The following is a 22,974-nucleotide window of genomic DNA, read 5'->3' on the forward strand; positions in this document are numbered from 1 at the left end:
TGTGGTGAAGATGTGCTAAATGGATGGGAGAGTGCTCTTCCGTTGATTTCTGTACTCCACCTCTCCGAGAAAAGTAAGGGAAGTCAGCGGGAGAGCATATTCACCTAACTAAAGTAGCATAACTTAGATTGATTTACTATGGTAGTGTAGACCTGGCCTCCGGTTCCCTTCACTGCTACTATTCAGTAGCCTCTGGGTGCCAGTGACACTGACATGAAGTAATTGATTTCAATCTCTTTCAACCCATTGCTGCTTTGGAATCAAGAGTGTGGCAGCAGCATAAAGCAGGAGCTATTCAGGAGGCAGAAGGATACAAACAATTGAGGCTGGGGCGAGGGGTGGAAGAGACCACCTACCTACTTCCATCACCCAGACAATAAAGATTGGGCACTCCTGGATAGGCGGCAGAGTGTTTTTCACTTTTAAAGCCACCATCCCCAGCTGTTGAATGTATTAAGTAGTTGATATGAGAGAATTCCCCCTGACAAGCAGGGCCTAGGACAGGCCTGTGGTAGGACTCTAGCAGCTGTTTAAGGATGGAGATGGGGAGAGAGACTGGGTCACTGGAGTATTTGTTGATAGCGCCCTTTTCCTCCCAAATTTTTCCAATCTATTCCTGACTAGGTGTCTGGTATACTTCTCAAGGCCTGTGCACTGATGAAGTGGAAAGTATTAGAAATGTAACTCATGAGAGGTATTACTCACTACTGCATATGAGGAGAAATTCAAAGACAGCGTGTCCTTTTACTAGGCAAAATTATGTAATAGGTCTATTAATATGACTCTCAAGAGTTCAAAGGAAATTTGGTTGGAAAACAGACAGATGTTTCTAAGTATTAATTTTGGAACATAAGTAGTGTCTCTCGAGACCATATTTAATGTACTTATTACCCAATTTGCTTTTATGAAATGACCCCAACAAAGACTGCCGAAGCGTTCCCATGAGTTCTATACAAGACTACAGGTTTATGGAACAGATTGCTTTTTAATTATTTGGACTTTCATAGATATTTTAGCAGATACTCCTGGGTTAGAGTTACCCCTGTTGGTGCAGGATTGGAAATTCTGATTCCACCATGTCTAAGAGGGTAGCTGTCCTGGAGAGGGAGTTTTGCTGGGGATCCACAGAAGCCTGCCAGTACAGATTCCTAGGGGATGTACCGAAAATACTGCATATCTTGGGTTCCTAAATGCTGTATTGTCCCAGGCCAAGCTCCATTTGTTGGCTAGCACAGCCCACAGTTCTAAGACCCCCAAGGCAGAGGGAGAGAGTACAAACAGTTTGTTCTGCAAGCAAGGCTGCAGATTTTGTGTTGCCAGGAACCTGCAGTCTACATTATCCCAGCAGAAGCTAAAACAAATCTAGTCCATAGGCTTAAATGGCTGCGTACATGGAACTGGGTTGACAACAGTTTGCCACTATTTGTTATTTTCTGCCGTATGCTAAGCTAACATTTTTCCCATGTGAAAATCAAATTATAGCCAATGACAGGTGTTGACTCCCAGAAGAGCCGTTTGGGCACAAGCATTCCCAACGGAAAAGGTACAAGCAGGAGCCTGAAGTATACGCCAGCTTCACCTTTCTGCTAAATTAGCGTTCTGTTAAAAAAACCAAACAAATAATATTTTGAGGTTTCAGAATTTTTAATGTAATACCGCTTGACAGCATACAGTGCTGATATGCTAAAATACTCAATTCATGTTTCCTCAACGGAAACTTAAACTTAACAGACTCTGTAATTCATAGCTTACAAACAGCATTATTCATACAAAAAGCTGTGGAGATGACGATGACATTTCTCTAGAGTATAATTGTAAGTAGATAATTTTCAGAATGTTTGGGAAACATATTCAGTCTATGATTCTGTGTATTAAGAATGGAACCCAAAACTATCAACAAAATGTGTGGTTACTTGATTTTCCAGATTTAGTGCATATTTAAAAAAAAAAGTGAATTAACCATGAATCAATTACAGACTAAAAAAAAAGCACATAATCACCACCTCTTTTGGGAAAGCAGCCTGGTTTTTATAGTAATTTATTGCTAAAGTAATACCACCCATAAAATATGAGCTCATCATACCCAAGACCTTACTATATATTTGAAGCCAGTAAATCAAAGTCAGCTTTGCTTGCTGAGTTTGATTATGGTATTTGACAGCTCTGGAGACGGGATTCCTTCATTTATCCACACACAAGGTAAATCACAGGCAGCAATTATTAAAGCGTCTTCATATTGCCCTGCCAAATGTGCCTCAAACCTAAGGGACAAGCCTCTATGGTTAAGTCTCCATGTCCAATCTGTCTGTTTTCTCTGCTAAGGTTGCCACTATGTGTATAGCCTCAGCCATCCACAACAGAGCTACTACATTTACTTCACTGGGGCTATGCTATTAAGGATCTGGTGCAAAGATGCCCATTACTTTCAACTGTGACAGGATTCCTGACCACTACACGTCTTCAACCAACCATTTGATTTCCACTTATGCCACTGATGAGGCAGATATAATTCAAACAAATAGCGTAGAGAAGAAAAAATGCTTTTCCTTATCAATTCTCCCCCTACCTCATTGACTTTCATTTCCCTCCTCTATCTTCAATTACAAATATAAAGTAACTGGCTAATTTGCCTAGAGGCTGATCAAACAGATATGACAAAAATTAGATTTTATAAATATGCAACCCTTTGACAACAGAAGGAAGAGAAGGTTTTACAGCCTGCTTATTTGACACAAAATGATTCCTTGGTGTTTTAAACATTAGGCACCGTAAAATAGTTTCAGACACCTTAATGCATGTATACCATGCTTTGGCCACACTGGTATAGCACCATCTCTTGAAAAGACACTTAGCTTTTAATATATACATTTGCATGCAAATGTATAAGAACTTAAACTTTAGGATAGCATTCTCACAACAAAGTCTGCTTAAATTATGTAAAAAATTTAAATATTGTAAACCAAAGGCAAAAGGAGTCTTTTTTTATGACCAACAATATCATATTTCTGTTCATTCAAAAATGTGCAGTGCAGGAAATCTTTGGTTTTTCAACAGAATTCATTCCAACTTCCTTTCATTTTTACATGGTTACATCGTCTTTTAGGCCATAACACACTGATGTTTATTCAGAATTAACCATAACATTCCCAATTTTGAAATGATAATTAATCTTTCCACCCTTGTAAAACTTAATTATTTATATCTTCATTGAAGGTACTATAGTTTAAAAGTTGTTGTGTACTTGCCATAAAATTTTAATTCATTTTAAGATTGAAGTCTGGATTTTTTAAAGACCTAAAACATGATTTGTGGTAGCGTAGACGTGGGCACAATAATAGGGGATTATTCTAAAGAAAAATTTGTACATTGTAAAACTCTACGTACAGCATGATGCAAAAATCTCATTTTTCTCCACATCACCTATATATGGCTTTTAAAAAAACTTACTATATTTATGTTCATTTTATGGATACTGGACAGTTAAGTCAGTTGAATTATATAAGTCACTGTAAATAGACTGTCCAATTCCTTAGAACATGCTTTTACTTATGTTATGATCTAATGGTCAACACTGTGCAATCAAGTATAGTGCAATTCAAAAATAGCACAATGAAAATAAAACCTAAGTTTTGCAATATTACAAAAGAGTCCACAGCTGTTATGTACAGAAACTGAAGTGACTTTTGTTCGCTAATTTGTTTTCCTAGCTACAGAACTCTAAATATTTCTCTTTAAAATAAATGGCATGGAATAACAGCATGAATCTACTACCCAATGCAGATTAGACACTACATTTGTTAAGTTTCTGCATAACATGTTGTGATGATGGAACAAGAGGACCCTTTGTCAGAGTGGAAGGTAAAGATCCGTCTAGTACAGTGGTCACTATTTCACAGGAAGTATGGTTGACTGCTATTTTTAGTTTAACAGAATTTCTCAGTTGCAACCTGCCACAGAAGATTACGTATATGATTTCAGAGCTGCACAAGACTGCTTTTCCTATACACACTACCAGCATTTCTTAAAGAATGCATGTTCTCTACTGCTAGAAAACTCCTATGTCATTTAAGGTACTTAGATATACATTTTTATACAAGAATATAATCTAAAACAATGCTGATGAACATACTAAATCACTCTAAAGATGTCCAGTTTAAACACATCAGAACAAAGTACAGTCTTTTAGAATATTCAGAAATGTAAGCTACTTTGGAGGCTTTTTTGGTTTAGTACAGATGTTGATTTTTCAAGACACCCATCCTCGTCTTGTAATTAGTTCTCCTCCAAATGTATTGGAGGGCAGAAACAGCCCTTATTCAATTCACGTTTTCATCAGAAAAGGGATGACTTTTGAGCTTTATCAAAGTATCAAGAAAGCATATTAGCCAATCAAGATAAAAAGGAAGAACTGCAACTGTGACAGCTGTGAAAGATTTATGTTCAGTGTATATGAACAAGAAGGCTGAAGTAATAGCTACAAAATAAGAGTCCAATTGTTCTGTGTGAAGAATCCCTTTTCTCAAAACATTGTTCTCAAAAATATACAAATCCCTCCATTTAAATATCCATCCCCAGCTTTCCTATCAGAAACATACTCCATTGTTTGCCCATTGATCCCTTCATGTATCATCCTTTGAATACAGACAACTACTCCACTGATTTCAAAATTTACATTATTTTAGTGAAAAGTATAGCTAAAGTCTTGAATACAAAAACGTTCTCAAAAAACTGATCTTGCAAAGTCTGGTGCAATTACTATGTCTCAAATTGAAATATGTGATGCATTCCACACAGATCTAAATATAACTTTACTAAAAAGGAATGGGGTTTCCAGTCTTTTCCCTTCTACCCAAGTAAATGAAATCTGAGATTGCCAACACCCATGATGAGCAGATGCGCCTTGAGGACCTTTGAAATCTCCACACAATGCAAGTCTAGCAGCAGCAAGGTTTACTGGTTGTCTCCTTCAACCCTTCTCTTGCGAACTGTGTCCATAAGAAAAGAGAAAATACAATTATAAAATCTGTAATAACTGTCTAAGGATCTCCACAATATCTCAACAGCTAACAGGACAATTAATACACCTCTACCCCAATATAACACGACCCGATATAACACGAATTCGGATATAACGCGGTAAAGCAGTGCTCCAGGAGGGCGGGGCTGCGCACTCCGGCAGATCAAAGCAAGTTCAATATAACGCGGTTTCACCTCTAACGTGGTAAGATTTTTTGGCTCCCGAGGACAGCGTTATATCGAGGTAGAGGTGTAGTTGTTAACCTTTTAAACCACAATTCTTTCAGCTATGTAAAATTTCATTCCAAACAGTTAATTAACATTTAGCACTATTCATCATTTCAGATTTGCTTATTAGCAACTATGAGTACCTTATTTCGATACTCATGAACAATTTAAGATTTATATGGTAAGAATTAGAGTATAATAATGTCATATCACTTGAAATTTGGTGAGCAGATTTAACAGTTATTCTTGACTTCATATGTACCATTTTCTAGCACCGTGCTTAATTATAGCTCTAATTAGGAATATACAAAAACTTCAAAACACTCTAAGACTTGGTAAAAAAAACTTTACAATATTAACACATGTTCAGTAATCTGATAATCTTCAGTCCATTATCAGAGTGAATAAATTTTCAGATCTCTTAAAACAATAAATTACACAAGGGACGAACAAAAGATTGGTGAATAAAGTTACTAAAACTCACATGCTATTTACAGTTAAAGAATATGCAGTATTGACTGAATGATTGGAGTACGCTTAATGTTTAAAGTAAAACCCTGATGTTCTACGTAGCGTATAAGTGAAATAAGCAGTTTGTCTTGCATTTTCTCTTTCCTGATCAAATTAACTTCTTTTTTGAGTAGATATAGTGGATTTGAAAGTGGATTAAGAGTTTTAAAAGCCTCAGGTTAGATAGGATGTTTCCACATTATTTTTTTAAATTAGAAGTTACTATATATTTGCAGAAAACCAACCAAATATTAACAGTGGTTTAAATACTTAATCACATGATATATTAATAAAAAATATAAATGTACTTGTTACATTTTTATATAAACCAAGTTGTCTGTCTTCAGCTTTGGTTCAAATTAATGAACTGAAAAGTTTTAATGCTATATTGTAAAATCAGAGTGGGATAATCATTTTTCACTGCTAGAAAAGATACTCCACTGATGCTCGAATATGGAGTTTACAAGTTTTAGTACTTACAGAGACCTACCATTAAAGTCTAAAATGTACTACTCATTTAAAAAGTAACCTATAAATATTTAAACTGTTGCATTCTTAGGCTCTCTCTTACACTCTTCTCCATTTTTTTAGTTTGATCGCAAAAGTAGATGAAGTGGTTCATACTGCTGGGCCTTCTCACTGTAGTCCAATCATGCAGTTAGAAATAAATTGGCACAGGGTCTCAGGCAAACAAGAACAGGGGTGCAGGGCAGCATGAGAGAAACATGGGGAGAAAAGATGTAGACAATTTGTCAGAAGAAACGTACAAAGACAGTGATGTGAGACTAAACATTTCAGTTTCAGTGCTCAATACCCAACTGGGTATTCACAATAACCTGTCTCTGTAGCTTCAGGGCTGGAGAGATGAAAAGGCTTTTGCAGAAAATTTTACTCGTATACTCCAGACTAAGAAAGCAAGAAAAAAAAGGCAAGATATCAATAGAAAACATAGAAATAGATTTTCAGCAATTAAATGCTAAAATCAGAACTGGTGAAAAACAGGAAAGTTCACAACTAGCAGAGAAGCACTTGAAATATGATGATACAAGAGAAAAGATCAAATCAATTGTTCTCAAATGTAGACCATTTCAGAGGTAGCTACATAGTATGTCAGGTGCCTTCATGCTCCCGTCAAATGATATCTTTCCTCCTCTTCCTCTCACCCTGGCCTTTCACAGCTGCTCATCTTCCCCACAGACAGCTTTCCTCAATGGGAGCCCCTGGACCCTATCACCAGCCTCTCAAACCTCAGGCCTCTGCTCTCAACAGGTCCCCCACTAAGCTTCTTTGGACCCTTGGAAACTATTCTGGCAAGCACCTGCCCCACTTCCTGTCCTGAAGAGATACCCCTCCTGAACCATGGGGTGTGTGGATGCGTAACCAGAAAGAGGAACCACTTAGTAAGGGGAAAAAAGTAAAAAAGGTAATTCTATTTAATGTGGGGAATTTAGTTATTTAGCTGGAGGCTTTAGTGTAGGTATATATAATGCATTACCTGAGTTCTTATATTATGTTCATAACTAAGCTGCCTCATTCAGTTGGCCACATCTGTGGTGATGAGTCCTGGCACCCTGGCAACAGGGATTAATTTAGTCTCTCCACTGGCCTCCCAGTTCACAGTGGCTGCAAGATAAGGGATATGCCCTTTACTTGAAATTAGGCAACTATCCACTATCCCAAGTCAATGGGTTTGGATGATCAAGTAACAGGGTTCTTGTTCATTTTCCCTATTTTGCATGTCAGAACAAAGCCACCATCAGAAGTATTCTTCATCCTTTTGGAATCCAGGCGCTAACACCTTCCAGAAGAGACAAGGAAAGTTGATTTTTTTAAAAATTAGTAATTTCAATGTATCCTTTAAAGAAATACTGAATCTTATCCAGGGCAAAGCCAAATGTATATGAAACTATAAGGCATGTTCTGCTTATGTCTTGTCTGGAATTCTTATTTTTTCTAGTTTTAGAGAATACTGAAGAATTCTGGACTCTAGTCTGGGAGCCTGTGAAAACTGAATAAAAGGGGGAAATTAAGAGAGGAAAAAAAGTAGGAGAGTAGGACTCAAAGTAAAGGAGAAAACTGGAATAGAGTTGTGTGTATCAGGGGCATGTCATAATTAAAACACAAAGCAAAAACACTATCTGTGCCATTAGTTCATTCAACAGTCTACCAGAGAGGTCTTACCCAAATCATTATTTTTTGTGATAGCTGCAGCTGCCCTGGTTCGCGGTCCCTGTTGTGTGAAATGGTATCCAACTTTAAGGATATTTGTGTTCTCCTCAAGCATTTTGGCAATTTCCATTTCTACAGGTTGTCCCAACTGCTGCCTCTGTTAACAAACATTACAACTTCAATATATTCATATTCATTTCCTACAAAAACCTAGAATATTTTTAGTATACTTAGGTGACAAGTAGTCCTCTTCACATCTACTGATTTGAAAGACATGACAAGTTCAGACTACTGGTCTCTCTCTATTTTAAGCACCAATCACCAAATTAACTTGGCACCAATTTCAAATGGATACCTATTTGAATTTTAAATCAAACTTATGAAGCTCCCCATCCTCATACCCCTCAGTTAGTTATACGCCTTTCTTCTCCTTCCAATTGTTGGCTCCCTCTATATTTTATTGTCTGAGGCCTATCTGCTGGCCCTAATGATGGCACTCTTGCAAGTTTCTCCACACTCTTGGGTTTCCTAAAAGGTACTGTGCATCCTGGAGCACAGCAAACTGAGTAGCATTCTGGGGCTTTCAAGTCTGTAGCATCTAGTAAGATTCTAGTAGCTAGAGAGACATTTCTGGACCTGCTAGACTAACATTGTAAAGGTAAAATGGAGCAGAAAAAAATTACTCAACCCAGCATGAGAGTTCAGTTAAAGGGGTTTATGTAGACTCACCCATTAAAAGCAAGTTTTCCCCCTCTGCCACCACAGAGTAAGAGCAATCAGTTGTTTAACAAATTCTGTGAAATAACCAGAATCTCTCAGTGTTTAGTTAGAACACTAAGTGAATCTGGCAAGAAAGTATGTCAACAAAATTTTAAGAAGCAAAAAAGACTGACTACTTCCATTAAGATGCAAAAAAGAGGTCGCACATATCAAATTATGTTTTTCTGTTGTAGTAACATGTTTCAAGTACAAGACTGCCTAGGTACATGGACCGTTGTGGGCTAAAACTCTTTTCACACAGAAACTGCAGAATATACTCTACAGTTAAAGTCTTTATATTGCTTATTAGTTAAACAAGCTAGTTTACTCATTTTAAAGTACATCAGCAGCATCTTAAACTGAATATTTAGGAATATTTCGTTCTTTTTATTCCAAGCAATGGAATCTACAGGGCAGTTAACCTAAATTTTCCATGCTCCTCACTTGAGAATGTCAAGCCCAGCAGTTACCCAAAAGGGAAGTCTATTCTTAAATGAATAGAACTATAACTATATAGAAATCATAGAAATGTAGGGCTGGAAGGGACCTCAACAGGTCATCTAGTCCAATGCCCCCGTCATACACAGACCATCCCTGACAGGAGCTTGTCTAACCTGTTCTTAAAAAACCTCAAATGATAGGGATTCCAGAACCTCCTTAGGTAACCCGTTTTGGAGAGGCTTAAGAGTCCCTTGGCAATTCTCCCTCAGAACGGGAATAAGCCCCATCTCTTGCTCTGACATCTGAGGATCTCTCTAGACGAGGATAAAAAGGTCTGGTTTTAAAACACGTTAGCAAACATTTAAAAACCCTAGGATAGACGTGGCATGTTGTATTTTAACATGTCTTAGCTGGTCAGAGTGAACCATAGATTTCCTCTCCCCTCCCCCTAGTGTTCACCTTGACCAGCTGAGCTAGCACATGTTAAAAACAGGCTTTGACCCGTGCGCTCTACATCCTGTGCAGTGGGATGGCTCTCTAAAGTATCCTGACCCACCCCACTGGAAGGTAGAGAGGGAAGCTGTGTGACATGATAATGCCTGTCAAGCCCAGCCTTCTTCCATTTCATCCTGTGTTTTAAAGGCATCTCTCAGCTACTTTAAATATTGCTGATTTCCCCCCCCCCCTTTTAATCTTTTTATTTTGGGTGGTCAGGGGGATTTCCACCTAGCCAGCTGTGATCTCCACCAGACAGTTAAGGTTTTTAAAATATTGTACACATACTATTTTTATCTTCCCCCATCCTTAATCACCATATAAACTACATAGAAATAGAACATTTATTTTTCATGGGTTCATCTCTTCCTGCTCTATTTTAAATCCTAATTCTTCATTTTCAATATCCCCACTGCTTGCTCGGGAAACAATTTGAATGATAAAAATTAATTAATAAAGTGATGAAACAAGCAGCCCATCGTTTCCCAAGAGGTATTTAGTCTGCCTTCTTCAATGGATGGAAGTGTCCGGTAGAGAAAAGCATAGGAAGAGACTAACATTTACATAGGTACAAAACTGTTTTGTTTTTAATTAAAATATTTTTGAAAGTGTCATGAATCAGCAGCTGTTTTCTCCAAGGTGGGTCAGTTAGAGTAAACAGAGTGAGAGCACAAGTAATTCAGCTATAATCCTATTATAGCTTCACTTACCTGGTTATCGATTCTGATCTCTGCCAGGGTTTCATTCTCTTTTAGTGCATCAATCAGTGCCATAATGCCAACCCCAGTGATGAAATTTGATTCTATATTTAGACTTTTCAATTTTTTGTTCACTCTCAGCATATCTGCAAAAGCCTTGAAAAGCAGGAAAAAGTAATGAAAATTAAATAGCAAATTGTACTACAGTAAACGTAACATACAGGACCAGCTGGAGCTATGCCAATTTACACCATCTGTGGACGTGGCCCAAAATCGGCAACACTTTATAGGTTCTTAATGTAATTTCACAGCCTTTTATCGTTCATTTGAGACTGGGGAGAGAATCTTTAATCACCCTTTTCCAATGCAAACAAGTTTTCATTTGTATAGTACACAATTAGGAAAGAGCCTGCATCTTACACTTGTTGCAAACTAAAAACCTTCACAGAATATAAATTGTCTCTAATTAGCACGTTGGCCCAAATCCACTTTATAAGCCTTTGCAGAAAACCCTTCACGGCACACAATGCTAAAAATTAACTGACTTCTTGTTTGCTAGCAGGTGAATTAGATTTGAGTGATGTAGAGCCAGGAGATTTGATTTCCAAAATACTAATAATCTCTGCCCATTTGATCATATAAAATACAAAAGACCTGCTTTTAGTCACCAATACCCAATAAAATACATGTAATTAGAACTGGCTAGAAAATGCCATTTTGAAAAAATTAAACTTTTTTTTAACATTTAACATAAATGCATTCCACGGGAATGCATTTATTTTGACAAAATTTCAAGTAGAAAAAATTGAAACAGAATTTCAATAGGGTCAAAACATTTTATTACATTAAGTTAAACCGTAGTGAATTAGGACCTCCAGGGTACATTGTATTAAAAATGGAGTTGTGTATGTGTTATTGTGGAATTGTATGCAAGTCCTCTAGGAAGAGGGGGATGCTAATGTAATTCCTCCAGTTATCAGCCCTTGGAAGCCACCTCCCCCCAGAAGTAGACATATACTAGTTCAAATTGGATTCTCCAGGGACCAGACAGACAAATAAATGTTTTTTTTGGACAAGTAGCATGGACAGGCCTTCTTCCTGATCCAGCAAATGGACAGGACTGCTGGCCCATGGGGGTCCCAAATCCTTAGTGAAGAGTTGGCAGGACTGGTCCTACTGAGGCCCCATAAGACTGTGTGCTTGTTCTGAGTTGAAGCTGTGATGAATGTTGAAACCACAAGGAAACCACTTGGGTGAAGTTCTGAAGGACTGCTCCTGCAATAGTCCATGTTGGAAGGGGTGATCTTGGTAAGCTTATTAGCATGCATGTAGATTCTTTATTTATTTTTAATACGTTTTCTCTGTAGTGCTTTTACCTTAAGGATAAAATAGGCTTGCATTGGAAGTGCTGTATGGTACTTATAACTGTGGGAAATTACTGTTATTAGTCCCTGAAGAGAAAGTAAGCAGGCCTGCTTAGCCAGAGTCTCTTGCTGGGATATCCCAGTATAGTCAGATGTATACGCAGCTTGGAAATACTACGGTTAAAAAGGAGTACAATGTGTGTCTCCTCTCAAGAGAGATGACAGCCAGGGGAGCCGGAAGCCTAGAGTGGAGCCTTTTGCTGGACCAAAGAGGAGGAATACAGGTGTAGCTGCCCTGAACTGTGACATCTTAACACAATGGTTCTTCAAACTGAGGCCTGCATACACCACAGGTCCAGGGAATGAAATTGACAACTAAGCAGTGGTGGACTGGTTGTTGGGAGGGGAGGAGGTCCGCATGAGGCTCTCTCACAAAGTGGTCTAGAATGAAAGAGTTGAAGAACCACTTCCATTCACCTAGTAGTTTTAACGCAGTGTTGCTGTAGCCGTGTCAGTCCCAGGATTTCAGAGAGACAAGGTGGGTGAGGCAGTATCTTTTACTGGAGAAGTTGGTCCAATAAAATATATTATCTCACCCACCTTGTGTCTCTAGTAGGTGCTTTCAGAAAGCTTCTTTAACTTCAGGGTGTAAGGAGAAAAAATTGTTTTCATCCTCTAGATTACCAGGATGTTTAAACAGCTTTCAGTTCAAATCAACCCCACTTCCCAACCCACAAAAGGAGCCTACTTACAACAGCAACAGGGTCATTGCTTCGAGTGGCTGCAAGGCTGAAACTCTTCACATGGGTGTTGTTTTCCAAAGCCTTAGCAAATTCTTTCAATGTTGGAATTGGGATGTTCTTGAATTAAAAATAAATATTCATGTTTTGTACATTACATTATATCCATTACAATGAATTTTTTCTACTCAGCTCCTCCCCATTATTGTCATTTTTCTACAGAGAAATATACTGGGCTACCAGTTCTCCCTTACTGGTATCAATAACCAAGTCCCACAGCACAGGATTGGATGTGGATGAAGGGCAAAAATCATAAGCTCGACTCTTTGCCTTTTAAAATCACCTATACGCTATCTTTACTGTACTCAAGCCTGTACCACATTAGAATTAGACTAGAATACCTTGATCTGTAAAAGCTACCAGAACAAGAAAAAGTGTACAAATTGAATATTCTACTACATGTCTGTCTGCATATTAATCAGTATCTCATTAAATTCTTCATATTTCACAATCTGAGAAACACTAATGAGAAAATGGAATTAATAAATGGAAATTACTTCTGAACACTAAGTAGAGCCAATTACTGAAGTGTAGTTAACTCTGTTCTGTTATACTAATTCAGGAACAACTGCTAATTTAGAGTTAGAAGTATGGTTTGGTGTACTAAAACTGAATGGAATGATTTTGGTCTGACACTGCTAAGAAATTTGCAACTCATTTTGTGTACAATACATTTGTACATTTTACAGGTGTGTATAATGCCAGGGGGCTATGTCTGATATAGTGTACAAAATTCCCTCATCCAATTTTCTGCTCTTAGTGGAAGCAATAAGAAACCTGGGTTATTTATTGCTTGCCAAAAATGTTATGATTCCGTTCTGATTTATCTGAACAAGTGAAAAAAAACAAAACCGATTCTATTTTAATCTTCTTTAAAAGTTTGACAGCCACATTTATGACTAGAAATAACCATAACTACCACCAGCATCTTTTCTATGACAACACAGTAAGATTCTATATACAAACATCACTCTGTTTCTAATAACCATAATTGATAACACTCCTCCATGAACAGAATTAAATAAAAAATGTAATTCAAAGTTTCTGATTTGAGATCACATATACCACACGTTTATTGGAAAAGTTGCTGCATTTACAAATTAGCCTATCAAAGACAGTTTTAGAAGTACACAACTCAAGACAAAGATTGGATTATTTATTTTTAGAGAGATGCTCTAGAGCAGTGGTCTCCAATCTTTTTACGCACAAGATCACTTTCTGAATTTAAGATCAACCCAGGATCTACCCTGCCCCTTCCCCGAGGCCCCGCCCCGCTCACTGCATTCCCCCCTCCCTCTGTTGCTCGCTCTCCCCCACCCTCACTCGCTTTCACCGGGCTGGGACATGGGGTTGGGGTGCAGGAAGGCCTGAAGGCTCTGGGCTGGGGTTGAGGGGTTCAGAGTGTGGGAGGGGGCTCCGGGCTGGGGCAGGGGTTGGGGTGTAGGAGTGAGGGGTGAAAGCTCTGGGAGGGAGTTTGGGTGCAGGAGTGGGCTCCGGGCTGGGGTGAGAGGTGCAGGCTCCGGCTGGGAGGCACTTACCACAGGCGGCTCCCGGACAGCAGCGCAGCAGGGCTCAGGCAGGCTGCCTGCCTGCCTGCCCTGGCCCCACGCCACTCCCGGAAGTGGCTAGCTGCTGGCACGTCTCTGCGGGCCCTGGGGGGTGGCAGCAGGTCTCCGTGCACTGCCCACGCCGCCCCTGCAGCTCCCATTGGCCATTTCCCAGCCAATGGGAGCTATGGGGACAGTGCTGGGGGCAGAGACGTGCCAGCAGCCAGCTGCTTCCGGGAGCGGCGTGGGGCCAGGGCAGGCAGGCAGCCTGCCTGAGCCCCACTGCGCTGCCAGACTTTTAGCAGCCAGCGATCACGATCGACTAGCAGAGACTCCAGGATCGACCAGTCGATTGCGATCGACCTGTTGGTGGACCACTGCTCTAGATCAAAAGAAATTATTTTGGGGAAGCCCTATGGCTTGTGTTACACAGGAGGTCAGTCAAGCTGATCACAATGGCCTTGGAATCCATGTACCTATAAAAGCCACATTGAAAAGTTATTTTTAGGTGAGAAAAACAATGCAGTTATTGTAGCCTCCCAACAATTACCTTTATATTGTTCAAATTAACTTCAACAAGACGAGAGTCATTATCTTTAATCCTTTGCAAACTCTCCTCTACATGTGTGGGATTTGGTGGTTCATCTAAAAATGGTATCGTCCTTTCACCTTTTACTATGTCTGAAATGTAAGACAAGGAACATGAATCGGACACATTAAGTGTAATAAATGGTACACATACTAGTTATTACATCTAGTCAACTAGTCATCTGCCAAAAACTTTTATCCTCTGTCCATCCTGCCAAAAACCAAGCAACATCACACCACGCTGTCCTCTTTTGGCCATATTTTCACACAGTAACTTTTTTTTTTTTTTTTAATTATTTCTTTCTTCCTACCACAACAGTTTTTTTAAAAACAGATAGGAATTGGATTACAAAAGAAAATATTAAACCCCAGACTCAATCACAAATAAAATACATGTTCATTCATTCCACTTTTACAAAAGGTGAGTATATTTTATCTCTTTTTATTAATTTCTACCCTTTTCACAGCTCATCTAACAATTTAATATTTTATGTACAAGCTTACTTGGAAATGAAATGCTTTTTCTGTATCAAGAATATAAGCGTAACGTATTACATAGCTTATGCTGCAGTAGCAAAATGACTGGATACTTGGGATTGCACACAGGTTTTTATTTAGATTTTGACTATAAATACTCACCTGTGAAGCTTTCATTGCTGACACCATTACTACTTCCTACTATGTCACAGAACTGAGTGTTTGTTATCAAGTTGTGCATTCCCAGGATAGCTGTAAGAGAAGAATTTTTAGTGTTCCCTGCTGTTTAAGTTCAGAAGCTGAAGAATATTTGAGAGATTAATAATTGCATCTGGTTGGAAAATGTCAGCTGTTCAATGAAAAGTGTTTACCATTTTCTTACTAATTCTAATAATTTAAAGCCATTAAGAGCTTTCTTACTTCTATTTGGCCTGCCCCTTTTCAAAACAGCCATCAAAATCCCACCAATAGACATCATACACCACAGTCAAGTGTGCAGTTCAACTCACATATAACAGATGCACATAATTACATTGTTTGCTGCTTTATCAGTCTAAAGCTAGTTTTACAAGGCATATGGCACCACGTTCCCACATTTGAGGAAGGGGCAGCTTTTTTTGAGTAAATGTGTGCTACATCCCTTCCTCAAATGAGGGAACGTGGAAGGGATGTAGCACACATTTACTCAAAAAAAGCTGCTAGTTTGGGGGAGATCTTGCTTAACCCATTTCTTACTTCTTCAGACCCCAAAACAATAAAATGGTGAAATATTTTGTATGGGGGGAGATAATTTGTGCAATGCTTTTTCTACAAACCTCCAACAACCTGTAACATGACATGGTTCAGTTTCTAAGACAACTAGACTTCATGAAGCAGTAAAGACCTTCAGTCTTTGCCAGGTTTCAGGTGACAAAGATACAGTAATATTTACTACAGAGGATCAGGCTTTTATGAATATGCACAAACACAACCATGCTTTAAAAACTAACCTGCAAGGTCACACAGTTCTGTATCTGTGGCACTTGTCAAAGCTTCCTCCAGTTCTGGATCAAGAAACACTTTTTCTTCCATGAAAGACTGTACAGGCTTCTGCTTGGGGATAAATATTTTTCCTGTGTGTAGGGGAGAAATAAAGAGTCTGAAATCCCTTTGTATTCAGTTTTACTCATCTCACTACATTACATATATACACACACACACACACACACAAGTTTAGCTCTCCAGCCTGAACTACTGCCTTATAAAAACAAGCATGAACTGTCACTAGCTAGAAGACTGAAATCAGCCCACCAAACCCAACAATGCTAATGGCAAAGGGGCTGATTTTGTCAAGTATGCTGGAATTAATTTCTGCCTAATTTGTTTTTGGAGAGGTGGTGATGAGAAAGAGGGTGTGACGAGGGGAATACAAGCATGAAGATCTCGCATTGTAAGTAATGTGGTATCCCAACCCTCAATATTCATCTTTTAAAGCAAGATAAATATTTGCTAAATATTTTGTTTTCCATTTATATTAAGTTTTCTCTACATGCACTTCTCTAGTAGTGCTTCAGGATTTACAGTGACTGATATCACTAACTGCACCAGGAGAGACCACTACCTGGAAGAGTTTTAACTTAGACTCATCAGGTAGGAGAGATACCAAACCTTGTCTGACGTTTCAGATTAAAATGTATTCATTTTATTTTTAGTGATACACCCAAAATCAGAAGCAGAATGCGTAAGGGCTTTAAAATGAAAAAAGCCCCTACCTGAGCAGTCCAAACCAAGGGCAACGTACGTGAATAGCATCTGAAGAAACTGAAAAGGCAAACTAAATTCGATAGATATTTTCATACTCAAGGATGCTCTTTTCTAAACTGGGTAGGCCTGGTAGCAGGGTCAATGAAAATACACTGGAGTTAGAATAAGCAACTACTGATAGCACACTAAGTTTCTCAATTATTGCAGACAGAAGATGGGAGAAGTTATTTTTAGAGGACATGCAGTAAAAATAGTACCCTGGGTAGTTCACATAGTACTTTGCATACATCAGTAGTTGACAAGTCAATCTAAGAAATCGAAGAATACAGCAACTCTTATTCTAGCATTTATCTTGGAGAAACTTCAGACTTTCAAAGATTTAGGGCTTGATTTTTCAGAAGCACTGAGTACCCATAACTCCAAATGAAGTTAATGAGAGCTGTGGAGGCTCAATTCCCTGGAAAACGAGGCCGCTAGGCACAAATGGATATTGTAAGCAAAAGTTGATATTCCTTACCAACAGCCATAAAGTTTATTTACTGTGTAAGTGATGAATACCCCATTGTTGCAAAAGCACAATGTATGCTAAGAGTTCAAGCTTAAAGAGGCAGTCAACTTTAAATAAAAAAGGAATTTCTATTTGAACTTCTCTACTCCTGTTTCAAGTTACACCTAAAATGACTAATTGCAAAAGGGACTAGAGACTGAAATCATTTTTTCAGTTTGTTTACTCTGTACAGTCAACAGCAGAGTATGGTCAATTCCCACTGTTTCCTGTATACATGGGTCTTTCACAAAGCAAGAGAGAAGAAAAATAAGATGGGATTGTGCTGAACAAAGTTACCTACAACTTGAAGCTTTCATTTGTATTAGCTAAGATAATAACTAAAAGCCTTTTTTGGCTGTCAGAAAGTTGGCTCCCACCTACAAATATGCCAGGAAAGACTAATGGTCACTCTACATCTCTAGAGGCCAGTTACACAGCTTAATACTTTCACAGAGTTAAAACAAAATGTTTCTTAAAATGTTGGAGATGTTTGTTTTTACCTTTTACCAAAACACAAACAAAAACAAATAAACCTGCTCATTCTTTAAGTTAAGCCTGAATTGTTTTTCACTGAATGAATCAGTTTCAGATCACTGAGCAAGAAAAAAAAAATACACACCCAAAGGCAATGAGAGCCTTGGGAACATGACATTTGAGGCTGCAGAGGCTAAAGCTCTCATTAATATGCCTAATTCGACTCACCACTATTTAATATAGACATTCATTTAATTTCCTGGAGTTAAGTGAAAAAGGAAACAAACATACTTTAAAACATAATAGTGATTTGTTACGTGCCTTCAGTGACATTTTCCCCCTTCTAACAAACCTGAAATCACTATTAAAAACTAGTACTAGAGTAGATATCGCTAAAATTTATATAACTTTACTTTTAAAACTTAACAAGATCATATTTCCTTACTACTGAAACAATTATGGAAAAAACATGAAGGCAATTAATATTGGTAGAATATGTGAAGTTCTGACCATCCATTCCCCTCCTTTCAGCCCAAAGGAGGGTTTCATTGTGTGGGACCACTTATTTATGGTTAAGGACACGATTTAGTCATGGAGGACATGGATTCTGTGACTTTACCGGGCCTCCGTGACTTCGGCTTCAGCTGTCAGCAGGTGCAGCGATGCCGGGGCTGTGCACCCTGTCCCCATGGCTTTGGCCAGAGGCCAGAGCCATGTGCCCCACTGCCAGTCCCCTGCCCCACAGCTTCAGCCAGAGCTGGACTGTGCACCCTCGCCCCACAGCTTCAGCCAGCCCAGTGGCTGTGTGCCCCCTCCTTGCCACTTTGGCAGGAGCTGTTCATACCCATCCTGCACCCCCGCAGTGGGGTTGGGGCTGTCAGTCCCCTCCTCGGGCTGTCATTCCTTCCTCCTCCTCCCCCCCCCCCCCCCCGGTAATTTTAGTAAAAGTCAGGGACAGACAATAAACAAAAATTCACAGAGCCGTGACCTGTCCCTGACTTTTACTAAAAATAACTGTGAAAAAATCTTAACCTTCGGGCTTGTCTACACTGGCAATTTACAGCGCTGCAACTTTCTCGCTCAGGGGTGTGAAAAAACACCCCCCTGAAAGCGCCAGTGTAGCTGGTAACTACGCCCCGGTGCAGGTGGGTTTTTTTTTTTTTTTTTTAAGAGCGCTGGGAGAAAGTTCGCTGTGCTGGGACCACACAAGCCACATTAAAGCGCTTAGACTAGCCCTTAATCACTGCTAACTACAAGGTGGAACAGATTGTTTAGCAGAAGTAGTTAACACATATTTCAAGGGACCATTCAAGGTGAAGTGGCCCATTATCACCACTAGTCACAGGCAGAAAAGGAAGGGGAGGGGGAGGAAAAAAGCAGTTTGGGGAAGGAGGAGTTGGTAGTGCAGGGGTGGGCAAACTTTTGGCCCAAGGGCCACATCTGGGTATTGAAATTGTATGGCGGGCCATAAATGCTCACAAAATTGAGGTTGGGGTGCAGAAGCGAGTGAGGGCTCTGGCTGGGAGTGCGGGGTCTAGGGTGGGGCCAGAAATTAGGAGTTCAGGGTGCAGGAGGGGGCTCCAGGCTGGGGCAGGGGGCTGGGGTGCGGGGGGAGGGGGAGGGCTCTGGCTGGGGGTGCAGGCTCTGGGGTGGGGCTGGGGATGAGGGGTTTGGGGTGCAGGAAGCTGCTCCAGGCTGGGATCAAGAGGTTCGGAGGGCAGGAGGGGGATCAGGGCTGGGGCAGGGGGTTGGGGCACGGGAGGAGGTCGGGGGGCAGGCTCTGGGCGGTGCTTACCTCAAGCAGCTCCCGGAAGCAGCGGCATGTCTCCTCTCCAGCTCCTATGCAGAGGCGCGGCCAAGCGGCTCTGCAGACACCGCCCCTGCAGCTCCCATTGGCAGCAACTCCCGGTCAATGGGAGCTGCGAGAGCTGTGCTTGGGGCGGGGGCAGCGCACGGAGCCCCCTGGCTGCCCCTTAACGTAGGAGCCAGAGGGGGGACATGCCACTGCTTCCAGGAGCCATGCGGAGTTGCGGCATGCGCATGTGGAGCGGCCTCCGACCCTCGGCTGGAGCCCCAGACCCCGCTCCCCAGCAGGAGCTGACGGGCTGGATTAAATCGGCTGGCAGGCTGAATGTGGCCCACGGGCTGCAGTTTGCCCACCCCTGTGTTAGTGGGTTACAGATTGCTGTAATATGCCATAAATCTAGTGTGTGTATTCAGTCCATGACTTTTAGTGTCCAGCAAAGTTATGAATTTAAGCTTGTGGTTCTGTATCTATATGTGCTAATATTGTAGTATAAGTAATTGAGCAGGTGGCACTCTTTAATGTCTCAGCAGAATGAACGGGGACTGTGTGCTGCTAATATTGTAGTTTTTCCAGAAAAGACATAAAACAGAAATCATGACTATGGAATTTTCCTCACATCACAGAAAGAGGAAAGAGAAAACTCTGATGTCCTGGCCACACTGCTGTTTAGGTTACTAAATTCTGCCTACTGCACCTAAATGTCCTTTGCTGATGTGAAGAATAATAGTATTTAATCCTGAGTCTTAAACTCTTGTGTGAGGTTGCTATGCTGCGTTCAACAGCTGCCATCTTCCACCCTAGAAGGTTTATCTACATTGCTTTAGGGATTCTTCAGGATGTAAAGTGCAAAAGCAAAGTATTTTATGATTCTGCACACTCTAAATCCCCCTTCTGCAAACAGAGTGATTATGTAGCTCTGTGGTGTCCAAAACACTAGTCCTCTACTAAATAAAAACTCACAGCTGCTAATTTTCTAGTCACTCTTATTGCAAAGGACATTAGGTCCTTTGCAACTGCTACAATACTATTCACATTAACATCCAAATTCAGAACTTAATTATGACCATTTCAATATTGTTTTAGGTAAACCCACCATAAAAAATCTCAATTCCACATTAGCAATATGTGCCTAATTCAGTATTCTCATCTAAAACATTCTTTTTTCAGATTCCTCAGCCATGCTAGCTAGTCCAAGCTCCACTGCGACAGACCAACATGCACCAGGGGCAGGCTAGCTAGGTCACAAGCCAATCATCTGAGATATTTTCCTCATTTTGAATATAAATATTTGTAACTTGCTGTTTGGATTGAGACTAAGTTTAGAATTTTTAAATATCTCAGTGACATGGGACTTTATTGGTGTGTTTTTGCTTTGAATTTTGGGATGTTTAAACAACTTTGGTTTTAAAATTCAGAATCTAATGCATGAAGACAGAATCCACATGCTACAGTGAACACAGGCAGCAATAAAACCCCCACAAACGGTTATGGTTGTTTGTTGTGCTCTCTATAATGCATTGATGCAGCACCACAGCAACAGATTAAAGAGCAGTCTATTGATTTTTGGTTTTCCTCCACATACATATAGTTGGTATAACAAGGCACCCTAACCCACAAACAAACCAGTGCCAGCATCATGAAGCATTTTCATTTCTAAGTATTCTCATTTTGGGGAGCTGTACAACAGGGCACATTAACTCAGGGGATGTTCTTTGCACATCTGAAAGTAGAAAGCAAACCTATTTTCTTACATCACTGTACTGAATATAGTCATGATATAGTAGTTGGTAATGCACTCCTCGGGGCTCCTTCACACAGGCCATGTGATCCTTGATGACCACAGAGCAATCAAGAAAAAGTGATGCTACATTCCTGATTCATGCTGAACAGAACCTTTGAATGAATGGGAGATTTGGGGGATTAAGTGATATCTGATGTTGTAAAAGCATTGATTTGATTTTTGTCAGCATCACATGCTGAGAACCAAAATGATTGTTAATACCCTATCTACTAATAAATGTTAATATATGGGAAAACGTGTCACTTTTTACTTGGTCACGTTTTAAGTAACCTCTGAATCATCCAGGGCAGGATATGCAGGATTTTATAGAGTATTTGATATCTATTGTTGCAGTTATTTTGTATAAATAATTTTAATTAAGATGAGGCACTTGATAACATTTACAGATTAGCAAATAAGCCTCAGAACGTCAGAACACAGAAGGGGAATGTGACGGGTTGGATCACAGAAACCCCCTTGGGGCTGCCAACTGATGTTCCAAGGCTACTTCTGCCCCTGCTTTCCCTGCCCTCCCAGCTTGGGACCTCAGTGCCCTGCCTGGTTTGAGCCAGACCCGCTAGCCTGCTGCAAACCCAGACTCAGATCTGAACCACGTCCCCTAACAGCGGTAGGCTTAATTGAAAGCAGCTTAAGAAGTGTTCCTGTCCTTAACACTAGATGCCCAACTCCCATTGGAGTGCAAACCCCAAATAAATCTGTTTTACCCTGTATAAAGCTTATACAGAGTAAACTCAAATTGTTCGCCCTCTAGAACACTGATAGAGAGATATGCACAGCTGTTTGCCCCTCCCACCCCCCATCCCCAGGTATTAATACATACTCTGGGTTAAATAATGAGTAAAAAGTGATCTTATTAAATACAGAAAGTAGGATTTAAGTGGTTCCAAGTAGTAACAGACAGAACAAAGTGAATTACCAAGCAAAATAAAATAAAACCTGCAAGTCTATGCCTAATACAGTAAGAAAACTGAATACAGATAAAATCTCACCCTCAGATGTTTCAATAAGTTTCTTTCACAGACTGGACGCCTTCCTAGTCTGGGCACAATCCTTTCCCCAGGTACAGCCCTTGTTCCAGCTCACGTGGTGGCTAGGGGATTTCTCATGATGGCTGCCCCCTTATTCTGTTCCACTCATTTATATATCTTTTGCATAAGGCGGGAATCCTTTGTCCCTCTGGGTTCCCAACCCTCCTTCTCAATGGAAAAGTACCAGGTTAAAGATGGATTACAGTTCAGGTGACATGACCACATGTCACGGTAAGACCCCAAGCCTTCATTCCTCCCAGCCTGACTCACAGGAAAGCCTGCCTGCAAACAGAGCCATCCACAGTCAATTTTCCTGGTTGATGGGAGCCATCAAGATTCCAAACCACCATTAATAGCCCACACTTTGCATAATTACAATAGGCCCTCAGAGTTATATTTCATATTTCTAGTTTTAGATACAAGAATGATACATTCATACAAATAGGATGAACACACTTAATATTATCCTGTGAACTGTATGA

At 40.1% G+C, this 22,974-nt stretch overlaps 1 protein-coding gene across 4 annotated transcripts in view; it reads right to left on the reverse strand.

The window, feature by feature from the left end:
* Nucleotides 1-1,635: 1,635 nt before the first annotated feature.
* LOC112106480 (tropomodulin-3) overlaps nucleotides 1,636-22,974 on the reverse strand; it is a 46,617-nt gene continuing 25,278 nt past the window's right edge. For 2 of the 4 annotated variants that reach the window (XR_002908108.3, XR_002908107.1), the window contains exons 4-12: nucleotides 16,082-16,204; nucleotides 15,255-15,344; nucleotides 14,578-14,708; nucleotides 12,433-12,540; nucleotides 10,329-10,472; nucleotides 7,936-8,080; nucleotides 7,250-7,377; nucleotides 6,591-6,660; nucleotides 1,636-4,985 (exon numbers count right to left, since the gene is read on the reverse strand). Coding sequence is in view for 2 of the 4 variants with exons in the window: in XM_029910763.1 (XP_029766623.1) it covers nucleotides 7,289-7,377; nucleotides 7,936-8,080; nucleotides 10,329-10,472; nucleotides 12,433-12,540; nucleotides 14,578-14,708; nucleotides 15,255-15,344; nucleotides 16,082-16,204 (830 nt within the window). In the remaining 2 variants the exon portion in view is untranslated. The remainder of the gene's footprint in view (nucleotides 4,986-6,590; nucleotides 6,661-7,249; nucleotides 7,378-7,935; nucleotides 8,081-10,328; nucleotides 10,473-12,432; nucleotides 12,541-14,577; nucleotides 14,709-15,254; nucleotides 15,345-16,081; nucleotides 16,205-22,974) is intronic. The other 2 variants (XM_029910763.1, XM_029910764.1) reach the window with 2 other exon arrangements.

This window comes from Terrapene carolina, unplaced genomic scaffold (genome assembly GCF_002925995.2).
Source record: "Terrapene carolina triunguis isolate 2854851 unplaced genomic scaffold, T_m_triunguis-2.0 Scaffold67, whole genome shotgun sequence".
Classification (NCBI taxonomy): domain Eukaryota; kingdom Metazoa; phylum Chordata; order Testudines; family Emydidae; genus Terrapene; species Terrapene triunguis.